The 13,872-nt window shown below is 49.6% G+C and overlaps 5 protein-coding genes across 5 annotated transcripts; 3 read left to right on the top strand and 2 right to left on the bottom strand.

Moving 5' to 3' along the window:
- Positions 1-36: 36 nt before the first annotated feature.
- On the top strand, positions 37-984 carry AKAW2_20358A (2EXR domain-containing protein; the record flags this gene model as incomplete). The annotated part of the gene is made up of 1 exon (XM_041685062.1): positions 37-984. The coding sequence occupies one exon, from the start codon at positions 37-39 to the stop codon at positions 982-984; it is 948 nt and encodes a 315-aa protein (XP_041539184.1).
- A 996-nt stretch (positions 985-1,980) lies between these two features.
- AKAW2_20357A (uncharacterized protein) lies at positions 1,981-3,024 on the top strand (the record flags this gene model as incomplete). Its single annotated transcript, XM_041685061.1, has 1 exon — positions 1,981-3,024. The coding sequence occupies one exon, from the start codon at positions 1,981-1,983 to the stop codon at positions 3,022-3,024; it is 1,044 nt and encodes a 347-aa protein (XP_041539183.1).
- Positions 3,025-3,853: 829 nt separating this feature from the next.
- On the top strand, positions 3,854-4,524 carry AKAW2_20356A (uncharacterized protein; the record flags this gene model as incomplete). The annotated part of the gene is made up of 3 exons (XM_041685060.1): positions 3,854-4,016; positions 4,069-4,131; positions 4,187-4,524. 3 exons carry the CDS (start codon positions 3,854-3,856, stop codon positions 4,522-4,524), a joined length of 564 nt encoding a protein of 187 aa, XP_041539182.1.
- An 857-nt stretch (positions 4,525-5,381) lies between these two features.
- Positions 5,382-6,434, bottom strand: ZRT1_1 (high-affinity Zn(2+) transporter zrt1; the record flags this gene model as incomplete). Its single annotated transcript, XM_041685059.1, has 1 exon — positions 5,382-6,434. The coding sequence occupies one exon, from the start codon at positions 6,432-6,434 to the stop codon at positions 5,382-5,384; it is 1,053 nt and encodes a 350-aa protein (XP_041539181.1).
- A 4,544-nt stretch (positions 6,435-10,978) lies between these two features.
- On the bottom strand, positions 10,979-12,434 carry AKAW2_20354S (uncharacterized protein; the record flags this gene model as incomplete). Its single annotated transcript, XM_041685058.1, has 3 exons — positions 10,979-11,886; positions 11,935-12,027; positions 12,113-12,434. The coding sequence occupies 3 exons, from the start codon at positions 12,432-12,434 to the stop codon at positions 10,979-10,981; spliced, it is 1,323 nt and encodes a 440-aa protein (XP_041539180.1).
- Positions 12,435-13,872: the final 1,438 nt, after the last annotated feature.

Genomic DNA, 13,872 nt, shown 5'->3' with positions numbered 1-13,872 from the left:
CCATACTGCTTCTTCTACACCATCCAATCCACAAACATGTCGAACACTCCGATTGATTCATCCGACCCCAATCCACACACCTCCCCAAAAAGAAAAGAAACAACAGCCAACACAGCAAAAACATTCCCTCTCTTCAACTTCCTCCCCGCCGAACTCCGCCACCAAATCTGGCAATCCGCCCTCCCCGAACCCACACACCCTCCCTCAGCCTTACTCCCCCACAGAAAAGGTTGCTGGGTGGCCAACCCCATTCCCTATACAGGAGAGGCAGGCCAAGTCAACGACCCCAATGGCAACTACGAGATAGTATTTGACATGAGCCTTCTGGACCACGTACAGATTCATACTCCTTTACTGCACGTGAACAGCGAATCGCGAGCCATTGCACAGAAATGGGCGCAGCGTATATCAGCTCCACGAACGAACCGTCTCAACGAACAACAACAAACCCAGGCTCAAACGTACAATGATGATAATAGTAGCGAATATATACCCCCCTTCTCTCGCCAATTCAACATCGACAAAGACATTCTCTACCTCGTCCCCGACAACATCGTCGACTTGATCCTTGGGGCAGGGGATCGTCTGGAACAGCCAGACATGAATGGCAAAGCAGCAAGAGTGGTGTTCTCGTTACCCTTGGTGGTGGTGAGTGAGGAGGTTATCTGGCTTGAGGATGAGGCGCTTGTGGAAGAAATCATGGAGTTGTTTTCGATCATTGGACCAGTTTATATTATGGTGGGGGAGCAGCCGAAGTGGAAGGAGGGTGGGGTGCAGAGGTGGTGGGATGTGGAGTTGGTGTCGAGGAGGGCGTTTGTTTGGCAGTGGACGGAGAGTCGGGTTGTGGAAACAGTCGAAGAGAGGTTTGGGAGTGATGAGGTGCATGAGAGGATTGTGCAATGGTGTGAGTGGATGGGGAGGGTGTTGACGAAGATTAATAGAACGAGATTTGAGATGGGGGTTGTGAGGGTTGTTAGGAGGTGATACATACCTTACCATGTGCATGACTTTTATACCCACATCTCATTATAATGTACCTCAGACCCTGCCTGATGACTATAAAATAAAAGCTCCCGATCCATGAACTCGGGTCGGGCCGTCTACCGAGCCAGGGATGCGATTCGATGAATACTTTTGTACTTGTACCTTGGACGAAGTACAGAGGTATATTCATCAAATTCAAAGTATCATCCATACGCAGTAGCCATCATTCATACACAGCTGACATCTATGCCGGAGAAACATAACAATCATCTCAGCAATGCTCACCTACACCCAACCAGAGACCAACCCTCCTCACCCTCATAAACCAAAAACACTTTCACAGAGTAGTACTCCGTACCTCAATCAAATACCAAGCTGACAAGCATTACCCCAATCCGTTCTAGACCGAGTATGATTTCATCCATCTTACAAAGTAACTAACTAAGACTAAGACCCTAGTAGTCTCACAACAGTAAACCTTCCGAACACGAGCCCAGCCCAGTTTCCCCCAATCACAATCAACCCCACATACGCCCCATACCCTTTGAAAAATAGTAAAACTCCTAAATCCGTTGGACATCCGCCAACAGCAATTAATCAATGCGCGAAGGATTCCACTTCCGCGCAGCTTATTAACAAATAGCCCGATCTTTACACAGTCTTACTTTTAGTAATGAACCGAACCGAATTGGACACGGATACGGACAGGTAGGGTACACGGAGCTTAGCATAAACCCCGACCCACACGCTAATCTCCCGATGGGAGCGGACGTATGCGGTGATAAGGGTCGGTGTTATCACTACATATGTGTTTGCTTACTTTCAGATTATCAATTGTACGGAATAACATTCAGAGAATAATGTTAAGGTATAAATACTCATCTCCACCCATCCCCTCTCTCATTTCAAATCGTGAATATTCATTCTCGTTCTCCAACCATCCAACCAAACCAAATCAATCAAACTACTACCAACGAAAGAAACCATTGAAAGAAAATGTCCCAAATCCTCATCACCGGCGGCACCGGCTTCCTCGCCAGCACACTAATCGACATCCTACTCTCACGAGGCCACAACATAATCACGACCGTGCGGAGCGCCGAAAAAGCCTCGCAGGTACAATCCATCCGACCTGACATCCCACCTCACCGACTTATAATAAAAATCGTCCCGGACATCTCCCTCCTCTCGGCATTCGACTCCGCCGTGGTCAATGACCCTCCACTCACCGGTGTAATCCACACAGCGAGTCCGTTCCACTACAGCATCGACAATATCAAGAAAGACATGTTAGATCCAGCTGTCAATGGCACCATCGGGATATTAAGTTCCGTGCAGAAGTACGCACCTACGGTGAAGAAAGTGGTGATTACGTCGTCGTTCGCGGCGATGTGGAATCCCCATAAACCTGCGGGGAGCAAGTATTCCGAGAAGGATTGGAATAACGTGTCCTGGGAAGAGGCGGTTAGTCCTGCGAATGCGCAGGGGCAGGCTGGGTATCGGACGAGTAAGGCGCTGGCGGAGCGGGAAGCGTGGGGGTTTATGGAGAGGGAGAAGCCGAGCTTTGGGTTGACGGTGATGAATCCGTCGTTGATATTCGGGCCGGTTGTGCCTGGGTCGTTGAGGAATCTGGGGGAGGTGAATACGTCGAATACGAGGATTAGGGATTTCGTGGCGGGGAAGTTTAGGGAGAAGTGTCCGGCGACGGGGAGTGCGTTTTGGGTGGATGTGAGGGATGCGGCGATGGCGCATGCGGTGGCGTTGGAGAAGGGGGAGGTGACGGATGGGAAGAGGTACTTTTTGACGGCCGGGGCGTTTTGTAATAGGGAGATTGTGGAGGTTCTGGGGGAGGAGTTTCCCGAGGTTAAGGGGGGGTTGCCGGAAGGGGGGGAGGCGTTGAGGGATGGGGAGTATCCGGAGGGTGGGCCGAAGTATGGGTTTGATAATTCGGCGTCGGTGGGCGATTTGGGGCTGGTTTATCGCGGGTTGAGGGAGAGTGTGAGGGATACGGTGGTGACTTTGAGGGGGGTGCCTGAGTAGGGGGACCTGTTGGGTGATGCTATTATGGATACATTATAAATATAGACGTTTGATGAATAGTACTTTGTGATGTCATTGTGGAATTGAACAGTGTGTGCTGATGTATGGAACAGAGAAAGCTCGATTGGCTTGCAGGATAGCAATATATTTGGAATGTCTGCAGAATCTCGGGATTTCCGATGTTGAGCTGCGATCTAGATCTCTGGCCCACCGTCAAACTTGGTTCGCACGGATTAGATAAAGATTATTAAGTGGGCATATTTGCAAAAATCTCCACTTTTCGCCTCATCGCAAGGTCGAGGAGAGCTGTAGTGGGGTGAGGCTATTGTTCTTGTTTCGTAAAGCTTCATCACAAATCGTACATTTCTTTCATTCCAGCCAGTGTGGTTCGCATAATACGAACGACCAACCAATGAGTGAGTGTCTGTAAAACAATCAGCCGCGTGACATCTTCAAATCATGAAATGGCACCTGAGCGTATATATTTCAGTCCATGTCCTTCCGAAGGCTCTTGAGGCCAAGCCGGGAGTCCCAGCGCTAGTCGCCGCTATCCCGTATACAGTTGGTCTGCATACGTATGCCTATAGTCTATACGAGATTAGAAATAACAGAATAAGAGTCCTCAGTCTGTAATTGGTTTGTTTATGGACCCCAAATCCCTAAGGAACTTAAGCTTAGGCAATCATGTTGCATGGTGGGGCTGATGCAGTTGGGTGAAGATAGTTCCCTCGCTGATGACCAGAGGATATAAAGCGGGACTGTTCTCTCGTCAACATTGTATCTAGTTTTCTCGTAAGTCTTCAGTACTCAAAGACTAGTATTGCTCACCATGAAGTCCTCCATCATCTCCGCCTTGGCTCTGGCCGCTGGTGCCCTTGCCGCCCCGTCTGCAAAGATCGAATCCAACCTTGAGAAGCGCAACCCTAGCGGATCGTTCAGTCTGTATGCCTGGGGTGTCGCCGCTTCCGGTCTCAAGTTCTTCTATTCCGATGGTACATAGTCATCTCAACTCAGTTCCAAATAACATGCTGACATTCGCATCAGGTCTCGCCTACGCCGGCGACTCATCTCTCTGGCCCTATGGATCCGTCACCACCGACGTCACCTGTCAGCATTCCTTCCAAACCACATGCACAGAACAATCTCACTAACCATGCTGCAGTCGTCATCACCGACACCGAATTAATTACCACCGCCACCACCGACGGCGTCACCCTCGACTCCGACACCCTGTTCTATATCCGTCCCACGGCCGACGAGATCCTGCCTGTTGGTTTCACCGGCAACGGAATCGATACGCCTTCTGATGCCGTCACTGATAACTTCCTCTTCTATGCCTCTTATCTCATGTGGGAGGAGTCGTCTGGCGAGTTGAGTGATGTGTTCCGTCTCAAGGAGACCAATGTCACCGATGTTTACCAGGTGTATTGGGATACGTCGAGCTTGGATGAGAGTGGGTATTATTATCCCACTGTCAAGGATACGGCGCCTTCTAGTTAGGTTGTTGTTGAGTAGCTGAAAGGGGCGTTGGTTGGGATGTTCACGGTGGGATCTCGAGTGGTGTAGGTGATTGGAAGAGTCCTGGTATGAAGATACTGATTAGTCAATGCGGACGTGAATGGAATGATGAGGGTAAAAACAGTTGAAGTGTTATGGAGATTGAAAGAAACTAACTTAGCTTGAATGGTTGATGGTGGAAAACACGATGTTGCTGTGGTTGTCTGTAGTAGACCCTCGAAGGAATCTGTTGCACAATGGTATGCCTTCAATCAGCTTCAGTAGGACCACATTCTGTTCAATATGTGCACAGTTCAATGTCTTTTGGAGAAGGGGGCGCGCCTCGATAAAGTCTCAGCATATCTGTAGCTTGGTTGGTACTGAGTAGGCGACGAGTACTAGCAGAATTGGAAGACAGTTAAGGTGGCACGTGCTTCTCGACGGTACATCTTCCCTCGAATTAGATCTAAGCCAGAAACTGAAGTAGACAGGAGGAACCTTTGTTCTTCGACCAGCTCGAGGTTTTGATTATTCATTCATAGAAGCCTATCTCATAAGTAGTAGATTATCGAGATAAAAGTCACTTTAGTTCATGGAAGAGTACGTAGATGTGCAGGTCTATGTTGACAGAGGGAAAATAAATCTTTATCAGTCTGAGCACTTTCGTCCTAGCTAATTATTATCCTCCATACATATGTGGACATGACAAAGAATTTTGGAATAGAATGCAAGGGTATTTCGAACAGCAAATGGGCGCAATATGAGCAAGAAGAAGGTTGCATGAGCAACGGATATCAGAACCAGCGACGGAATCTTAACAGAAGCGACACACGATTTCACAACAACACCTTCATCTGACCTTAAGCCCACTTTCCGAGAAGAGCCATAATACCAGCACCCCAGAGCATGGTGATGACCATAAATGCCAGTCTCTTGTTGTCTTGGGAGCGGTGGGGGTCGAAGAGGAAGTCTCTGGCCAAAAGCTCAACCAGTCCAGTGTAGATGAGGATACCGGCAGAAATGGAGTCCAGAACACCGGAGACCACGTTGGCAGTGTAGGAGCCAGAGTTGTATGTAGTTCTGACACCAAGGCCAATAGCGATCGAGATGGGCGTGGTCAATCCGTACAAGCTGCAAAGGATCCACGGCAGCCAGCTGCCCTTGCGGAAAGGAATGGCGGACATACGAGCTCCGATACCCAGACCCTCGAAGGACTGGTGGAATACAAGGACCGGATAGAGAGTCGCGAATTCGTCGCCGGTAACTCCCAGGTTCAGACCAATGATGACGGAGTGGAAGATAACACCGAACTCGAGAATGAGGAAGGCGGCAATCTGTTGCTTGAAGGACCTTTCGATCAATGTGTCAGTGGTGGACAACTCCTCCACATCAGCCTCGCTCTTCCTAGAGTTTCCGGGCGATGCCTTGTCCACAGTCGAGTTATCCACTGCACTGGTCATGATTGGCTCGGGGTCCTCTCTGCAGACGCCATACTTGACTTCGACATAACGCTCAGCACCAAAGTCAAGGAGGAAAATGCACATGAGCGAAGTCAAAACGATCGCAGGGCACCAGGAGTAATCTGCCCAGTTACCGGTCATTCCAACACATGACTGCGGGCCGATTTCGGAGTATGCGGGGTCCAGAAGATGGATAAAAGCTGTTGCAATAATAACACCAGCACCGAAGTAACGAGCGAAGAGGTAGACGTAGAGTGGGATATGCAGCCTGGGGATGCGCTTGGCGACGACGGGGAAGAAGGTCACTGCAGTTGAAACGGCAAAGATCACGAAAATAGCCGAAATGCGGGCGCCCAGCTGGCCGTTGTAGTCATTTTCTGACTTGTTGAGATAGCAAATGATCTCCGTTGGGTCGGCCGTGTCGAGGTCAACATCATTAGGATTGAACGACATTTTGAGAATCTTGAGATTGTATGTCACTCAGATAATTGAAAGATGAGAGAATAGAATTGACGGCTCTGATCATTTCCTCAGTTTGGCCATTGTTGCGTCACGGTCTTATATAATGGAAGTGCGTGGCAGAGATTTTCCAGGTGAGGACCTTGTGAGGACCTTGAGAGCGTGGACAGGCCCGGTCCCCGACACTAACAAGGTAGCCTGCCTCTGACTCGTTTATTCATTTAACTTATCTGTCTGACTATTGCTTTGGCGAGTGTTAGCCAATGATTGAGTCAACTACATTTGTCAAATCCCACGTTCTGCATCATCTTCATGCAAGAATATCGCTCCAAGAGCAGGGGTATCTTCTTCTTCATGAGACAATCGAGTATGGCCATCATCAGACTGTCACCATCACACCACCATTCACTTCACGCTGCAAACAAAATCAGGAGAGGGATTTGTAGCAGGTAGGACCTTGGTGGAAAGTCAGCGGAGGAAGAACGTTGGTAATAATGATGAGGGTGATGGTGATGGGCTGTCAGACAGGTGCCGTGGATACGGGTGGGGAGGAAGCGAGGACGATGGTCGGCGGAAGAGATTAAGCCCAGCCCACCTCAACCGGGCTAGACCTCCACTAAGGTACCGCTTCCCTCGTCGCGCATGCCACCGGTTGGCCCGATCCATTGTCCGCCCCCTCTCTACTACGTGCATAGCCTGGTTGGTGTGCCCCTGCTGCCCAAACCCAGATTCAGCGTGATATCGGATGTCCCCCGACTGGCGCTGTAAGTTATTTGCTCACTTCTCGGCGACCAAGCAGGTACTCACACCAGTCCACCATCTTAATCCAATCGCATGGCTCCTATCCAGGGTTGTCTTAGATGGATAATAGACGCATTCATAAAGATTTAGTAATTTCCTTCTTCGTAGTGGACCACCCTGCGGCGCTTAATGCCGACTAGAAAACGCCACAGTTGATCGAACTGATCAGGAAACAAATCCGAAGTTGCCGCTGTCTAACCCCAAGCGAAACAGTGGTCGATGGATGCCTGTCTCCTACATAATTCCTCCTAGTTCTATTCGCTCCTCGTGAACTAGTAGTCCTCGCTAATCTTTAGCCCCATGTCTTACACGAATGCTGCGGTTTGCCTTCTTGGTTAGCCTAATCGTTGTCGATACTCCTACCTCATGGTCACAGGAATGAAGACAGAAGACATAGACCGATACAGAAGCAACACATCTGAACAATATCAGAGAAATATCATCATAGCAGATGTCATGTACAGCACGCAGTACGAGGCGCTGTCAAATATCCCTTGCGTCTTGGCCCCATAATCGCACTGCGATGATGCAGTCATATTCTAGCTTAACCGAGAGCTCCATCGGCAGACGCAAACTGCAAAGGCCCACACAGTTGAGACCCCTAATCCAGTCCTCAGAGTCTAAAAGCCTGAAATCTCTTTGGCTGTTCGTGGATCCTGCCAATTGAGTCACGTTGGATGCTTCCTATCGGGGAAAGTTCCGATGCGGAATCCGCCGCCAACATGTGGATGATGCATTCCATGCTGTAAAAAGCAAGCCATCTGGAAGCTCTTGCCCCTTGCGGCTATTCCCGTGCTTGTCTCGAACCCTTCTGTAGTGGAGGTCGAAATAGTGAACGCGACTGCGATCAACCTGTGGAGTGCTGTCCAACGTTTCACCACATGCATTTGACCCGTGCATCTGCATGGAGTCTGCAGAGGCTTCATAGCGTTGCCTTTTGACAACTTTATCTACGATTATCTGTTTATTGCGGAACAAGTTTATCCTCCCAAAAAGCCTTTTCTATTGTATTTGGCACACCTGAAGCTTATATGTAGGTGACATGATAGAAAAGACAACTAAAATCATAAACCCATATCATGAATACATTCCATTCACTCCCAGTTGCGCACCCAAGTGTTTCACATCAACCATCTCAATATACCCTAAAGTGTTGTCTTCAAGCCCGAGATGCAGCCTGAAATTGGTGGTATTGGTATAGATGGCCGGGGCGCGGTGGTGAAGTCATGGCCGGGGAGCGAGCATCGACAGCATTTAATGCTAATTATTACAAGGTCAGTTTCCTCTGGTTTCGCCGGTATACAAGACCAGGTGGCTCAAAAATATGGGTTACTCACGCTGCAAGAGGCGCAGGAGCAGCTGGAGCAGTTGCCAGAGCAGCAGTTGCAGGAGCAGGGAGACATTTTGGCAGAGTTGGTATAAAACCGGTAAAGATGTACTAAAGTAGTTTGAGATTGAAGGCTTTGCTTTCGCTTGAGAACTTGAGACTTGAGTTGTGGTTAATTAGAAAAGATCGAGCAACCAGAGGCATGAGGGCCTATTTATGTCCTTCCAGAGCAACCAATTTCATCCGTCGTGCCATTTTCCTGCGCTATCCGCGCGTCATGACCATTCCACGCTGCACCAAACATGACGGTGCAGCCCCTCATTTGGCTTGAGTCGGCTGTGGGGTGAGGCAGCTGAATGGCGAGTTACATAACAGCCTGCAATAACTCTCGTAGCATGGCTAAACCTTGGTTAGTGAGGGAGCGTTGCCTGACCCTGCTTCCCCACCATAGGCTTGACCAGAAAAGACGCTAAATGTCAGCAGCCGTCGCCTGAAGTGGATTCTAATCACGGGTTGGTGAATGATGATCAACCTCCTTCATCCGTCTCATCTTGGATACACCTGCCAGGTGAGAGAAGACCAGCATTCATGACCGAAAGGAAGGAAAGAAACGAGAGGAATCGTTGTGCGGGTGTTGAAAGTCAGAATACTTATAAAATGGAGAGAATGAGCACCTTGAGAGCATGAGCACCTTGGTGGCACTCACGTGTCTTCCCGGTCACTCAAGGTCCTCATTCTGCTCTGTCTCCTTTTCCTACTCTCTCTGGCGGCCTGAAACGCTCCGAAGCGCCCGTGTGTGTGTCTGGTCTCTTAGTGACCACCAATTTCTCGCCGTCTTTGACTAGTGCAGGTAAGGGTTTTCGTCCTCCTCGAGATTGGCGAGATCTAACTCCCAATCCGGATAGCAGGGTACTCACACTGTCGACGCTACAGGTTTCGATTCGTACTGCTTACCCACCATGAGATACCTTGCGCACGTATCATGACCCAGCTGGACGCCAACTTTGCAGTCATCAGAATGGAGGCTAGGCTGCCCTGGTGAACTTGCCCCCACCGACATAACGAGTCTTATCCAGCTTACGAGGACGGAGAGCACGGTATGCTCTCGTTACTTTTTCCTTCTCTAGTCACGAAGAGAAATTTCACTTGCAAATGCTCCCGGACTTCTCCTATCCACCAATCGGTGGCACCGAACCCCCTGGATACAAGCAGCAATACGTTCGTTGTAGTAATGATATTCGAGTCATACGGTTCGCGACACTCCACACACCTCCCGCGGTGTGTCACCAATATTGTCTACGAGGTCACTTTTACCAGATGTCTGTCTCAGATGTTGCGTCCAAGCTATGCCATTTAAAAGAGTTTGCATTACTTTCAGGCCAGAGTGAGGCCAATTCCCCATTCTTGCTTCAAGGACGTATCCGGGAGGAACTCGTCGGGATGCAGTGTACCCACTGTGGCTTCGTCTTGCTTCTCCTTGAGTGGCCATATTCAACAAGGCAAATGGGTTGCATCCTCATTTGCATTAGTCGAGCCCTGGGAACGTGCATTCCGCGCCACTGAGGCTAGCGTGTACGAACTCGCATCCTGTGCAACGCAGTGATCATTAAGTTAAACCCGGCTCCAGAGAAGTCATTTTCAATGGAGGCATTGTGATGCAAGCTCCTGGTCTCTCTTACAGCATTTGCCGGAGGCATGGGGTTGCATCCATCGGGAACACGGGACAGAGGCATGCCGATGATCCTTGTCTCTCAAAGCAAACTAATCTTCCGGAAAGCAGAAAGTTACAACAAGTGACTATTAGTCCGGCTAGGGCGCTTCCCTGAAAAACTCTCCTCAGCACTGCTTCTACTGACATCCCTGTTCCTACCACAGCTCAGAAGCACCCAGTAATGTGATCAATTTCAGTCGCTTGGACAGTACATTTTCCGAATCCGGACGCCTGGTGGTGCCAGGACTATATGCTACCAGAATATAGACTGCTCCATATCAGAGTAATTGCAATAGATCCCGCTTCCAGACTAGCTTAGAATTGCGACTTGGTCCGGGAGTGCCGGAGAGGAAACATGTAAGTGTATGTGCCTGAGGCAACCAATAATGCAAAGGAGGTAATTGCTTAGCTACTCTCCTCATACTAACCGATTACTCCTGCCTCACTCCGCTTTATAGATATTAGTGACAATTTATAATTGGCGACACTATAACAGGAGATATTGGAATCTCATCACCCGGAGCAGGCCAGTCTATACATGAAAGCGAGGCGGTGCGAGGGTCTTCCTAATCCCGTCTGCCAGCCTCCCTGTTCCAATTACAAACACTCAGTCAGCCAATGTCGCAACAGTGAATCCCCTACTAGTATTCCTATGCATTATTATATTATCCTTCTATGTTTTGTTTCGAATATGTACTTCTAAAATTTTGTTCTCAGCCTCCAACCACCAGCAACTCCCCTCGCGACCACGAATGCAGCACACGCCGCAAGATACAAGATTCCGCCAAAAAGAATCAATCCCCAGAAAGCACCTCCGTCCCTCTCTTGTATCGCCCCCGCAATAGGAATCGCAGTCAGGGTTCCGAAGCTCACCAGAGTGAACGTCGTTCCGTTTCGCTTGCCTATATCCTCCGTTCGACACACCTGTGCGATACAAACGGGGGTCAAGCTGATAGCCGCACCGCTCCAGAACCCGAACATAACCGAGTACGCGATAATGGCAGCATCGTTTGTGCCCGCATTATACCACAATGCGAGCGTCATGATTGCACAAACTAATGCAGTGAACGCCATCACGTTGAACCGTCCGAATCTGTCCGCGAGAAGTCCTGGAAATGCGCGTCCCGGGATGGCACCGACGTTGAGGAAGATACACAATTTGTACGAGAGCGACTCTCCGATATTGGCATATAAACCGTACGAGCAGAGATAGGTATAAGGTACGAATACTGCAAACTCGACCATCCATACTGCAAGTGTGGTGAGGGCATAGTTGGGCTCTCGGAGGGCGCGAAGGTCGATCGCCATGCCACGCTTCGTGTCGGGCTTGAGCCGTGTCTTTAGAAGAAGGCATGCACAACCGCATAGCACAAAACAAATTATCCCGATGATGCGCATGGCCCATGCGAATCCCAATTTCGGGGCGACATACAATATGATGAGGGGGAAGAAGACGCCACCGAGTCCGCCAGCAGTACAGGCGATTCCGGTGGCGATGCCACGACGGACATTGAACCAGTGTCCGATGGCGGAGATGGCAGGAGTGAAGAGACAGCAAGACGACAGGCCGCCTAGGACGCTGAAAGAGAGCATGATTTGGTAGTACTCTGTTATGCGTTAGTGGCATCTTCGAACAATCATAAAATAAGACTAACCTGTGCTCTCACTGAAGCAGAATACTGCTACCACCAAACCAATCGACCCCGGGACTACGACCGGCAGCGGTCCACGGCTGTCAAATATCGGACCTGTCGGCATCATCAGATCAACCGCTGCGCTTGATGTGTGGAAATTGGGATGATCTTGGTATATGGATATTGGGATAAAACATACCGACCTGGGCGCCTGCAAAATATAGGAAGAAGCTGAAGACGCCAAAGATCCATCCAACACTGGATTCAGAATATTCTGAGAGCTGATGGGTGGATGTCCACGCATGGAGGACTGAAATGGTATTCAACAATCCCATTGAGGGAACCATTGCACACCATGACCCTAGGACCACAAGCCAGGCCTGAAGGCCTCCCTCTGGATATTTCTCGTCGAAAGTGTCATCTTGTTCCTCTGCTGCTATTACCTGTGAAGCCGACTTCTCTATGGTTGCGTGGGCCCCCTGGTCCAGGCTATGGCGGACATGGGTCTCAATATCAGCCATTCCCAGATTGGTAGCTTGCGAATTACCCTCGGTGGATAAGAACGTTAACACAAGCGCTCGATGTACACCCACACGATTTGAGGAGAACTGGCAGAGATACAGTACGGGTTACAGGAAGCCGGTATAAATAGTAAGAAAGGGTCTATACAAAGGGTCTTCAGCCAGACAGCTTATTGAGCCCTGCATATTGGGCATCTGCTTTTGCGGGCCTGGACGCTGCAGAAAAAAAAATTGCGACAGCCCTTATCTCCGCAAGTGGGGATTTTGATAATAATCCCTAGTTTCTGATTGGCTCATTCCGGGACCTTCCCCTTTTTCGGTACCCGGCAGTCGTCGCCGTAGGGCGCTCCCGAAATCCCCAGAAATCACCCGTCGTACCACATCGGGCCCCGCGACTCCGTGTGGCTCCTGGCTGCTCTTAATTCTACCTTGTTGCGACTACAACGCTCTTGTCTATTGGGTGCCATGAACCATTCGTGATAGAGTGGCTTGTTTGGAGCCGCCTCATAAGGCTTGAGGTCAAGCCCTTCTTCCAATTACGTAATTGCCGTCTGCTCTACCGGAGACCTCATTCAAGATGTGCCACCCCATGCTTGAGCTGCAGTTAACGCTGGAGCACATACTTTGTTGATGACTCACAATCTGCCATCAATTCATGGCTTGCACGTTATGATCAGTCAATTTCCTGGCTCGCAGATGGCGAAAGTTGGCTAAGAACCAGTCATACTTCGAACAGCTGCCAGTGGCTGTCGACGAATTAGTCATGGTAACCACGGCATGCAAAAAGCAAACCCTTCAACTCTGCTATTGTTCATATGAGATTCATTCGCCAAGATGATATCCCAGCGTTGCATGCTGAGTTGGCTCTGGTTTCAAACTGACTGCTCAAATGGCGCTTAACATCAACTGCAGGGTTTGCATTGACTATCTCATATCCACACCCGGTGATCCATACAAAAGCATGGCTCATTTCCCAGGCAGCTAGCTACCAGGCCCCAGCTTCCGGACACGAGCTGCATGTATTAGCCACGGACAGTTCTCATTACACCCCAGCTCTTCCTCCCGATCAAAAGCCCCCACTCGCTTTCTCGGGTACCAGCGCAGTGAACAAGCGGTCAACAGCTTCCCAAAATAGGCCTTACCAGGGAGTGTTTGATCAGTCCTCCGAGGATTCCGTGAGCCTCCTTTTCTCTCTCTAAAACCAGGATATCAACTACAAACAGCGCATAAGTACATGCGATGTCTTCCGAGGAGCAGACGCCTGTCTGTTCATCCCTGTAGTAGCTTCGTAGGCAACTAATCTGCTCACACTGGCCCAAAAATGTCGGTCCGCACCTTTCACGCTTCTGTCATTGCAAGAAATTGCTCTAGCATGCGGTCAGACAGGAACCGAGAGTATCAGACACTTTGCTCGTCATCATTTCTTGTAGTAACGCGG

The sequence above is a fragment of the Aspergillus luchuensis genome, chromosome 2 (genome assembly GCF_016861625.1).
Source record: "Aspergillus luchuensis IFO 4308 DNA, chromosome 2, nearly complete sequence".
Taxonomy (NCBI): Eukaryota; Fungi; Ascomycota; class Eurotiomycetes; order Eurotiales; family Aspergillaceae; genus Aspergillus; species Aspergillus luchuensis.
This window is presented reverse-complemented; position numbering and strand designations above follow the sequence as displayed.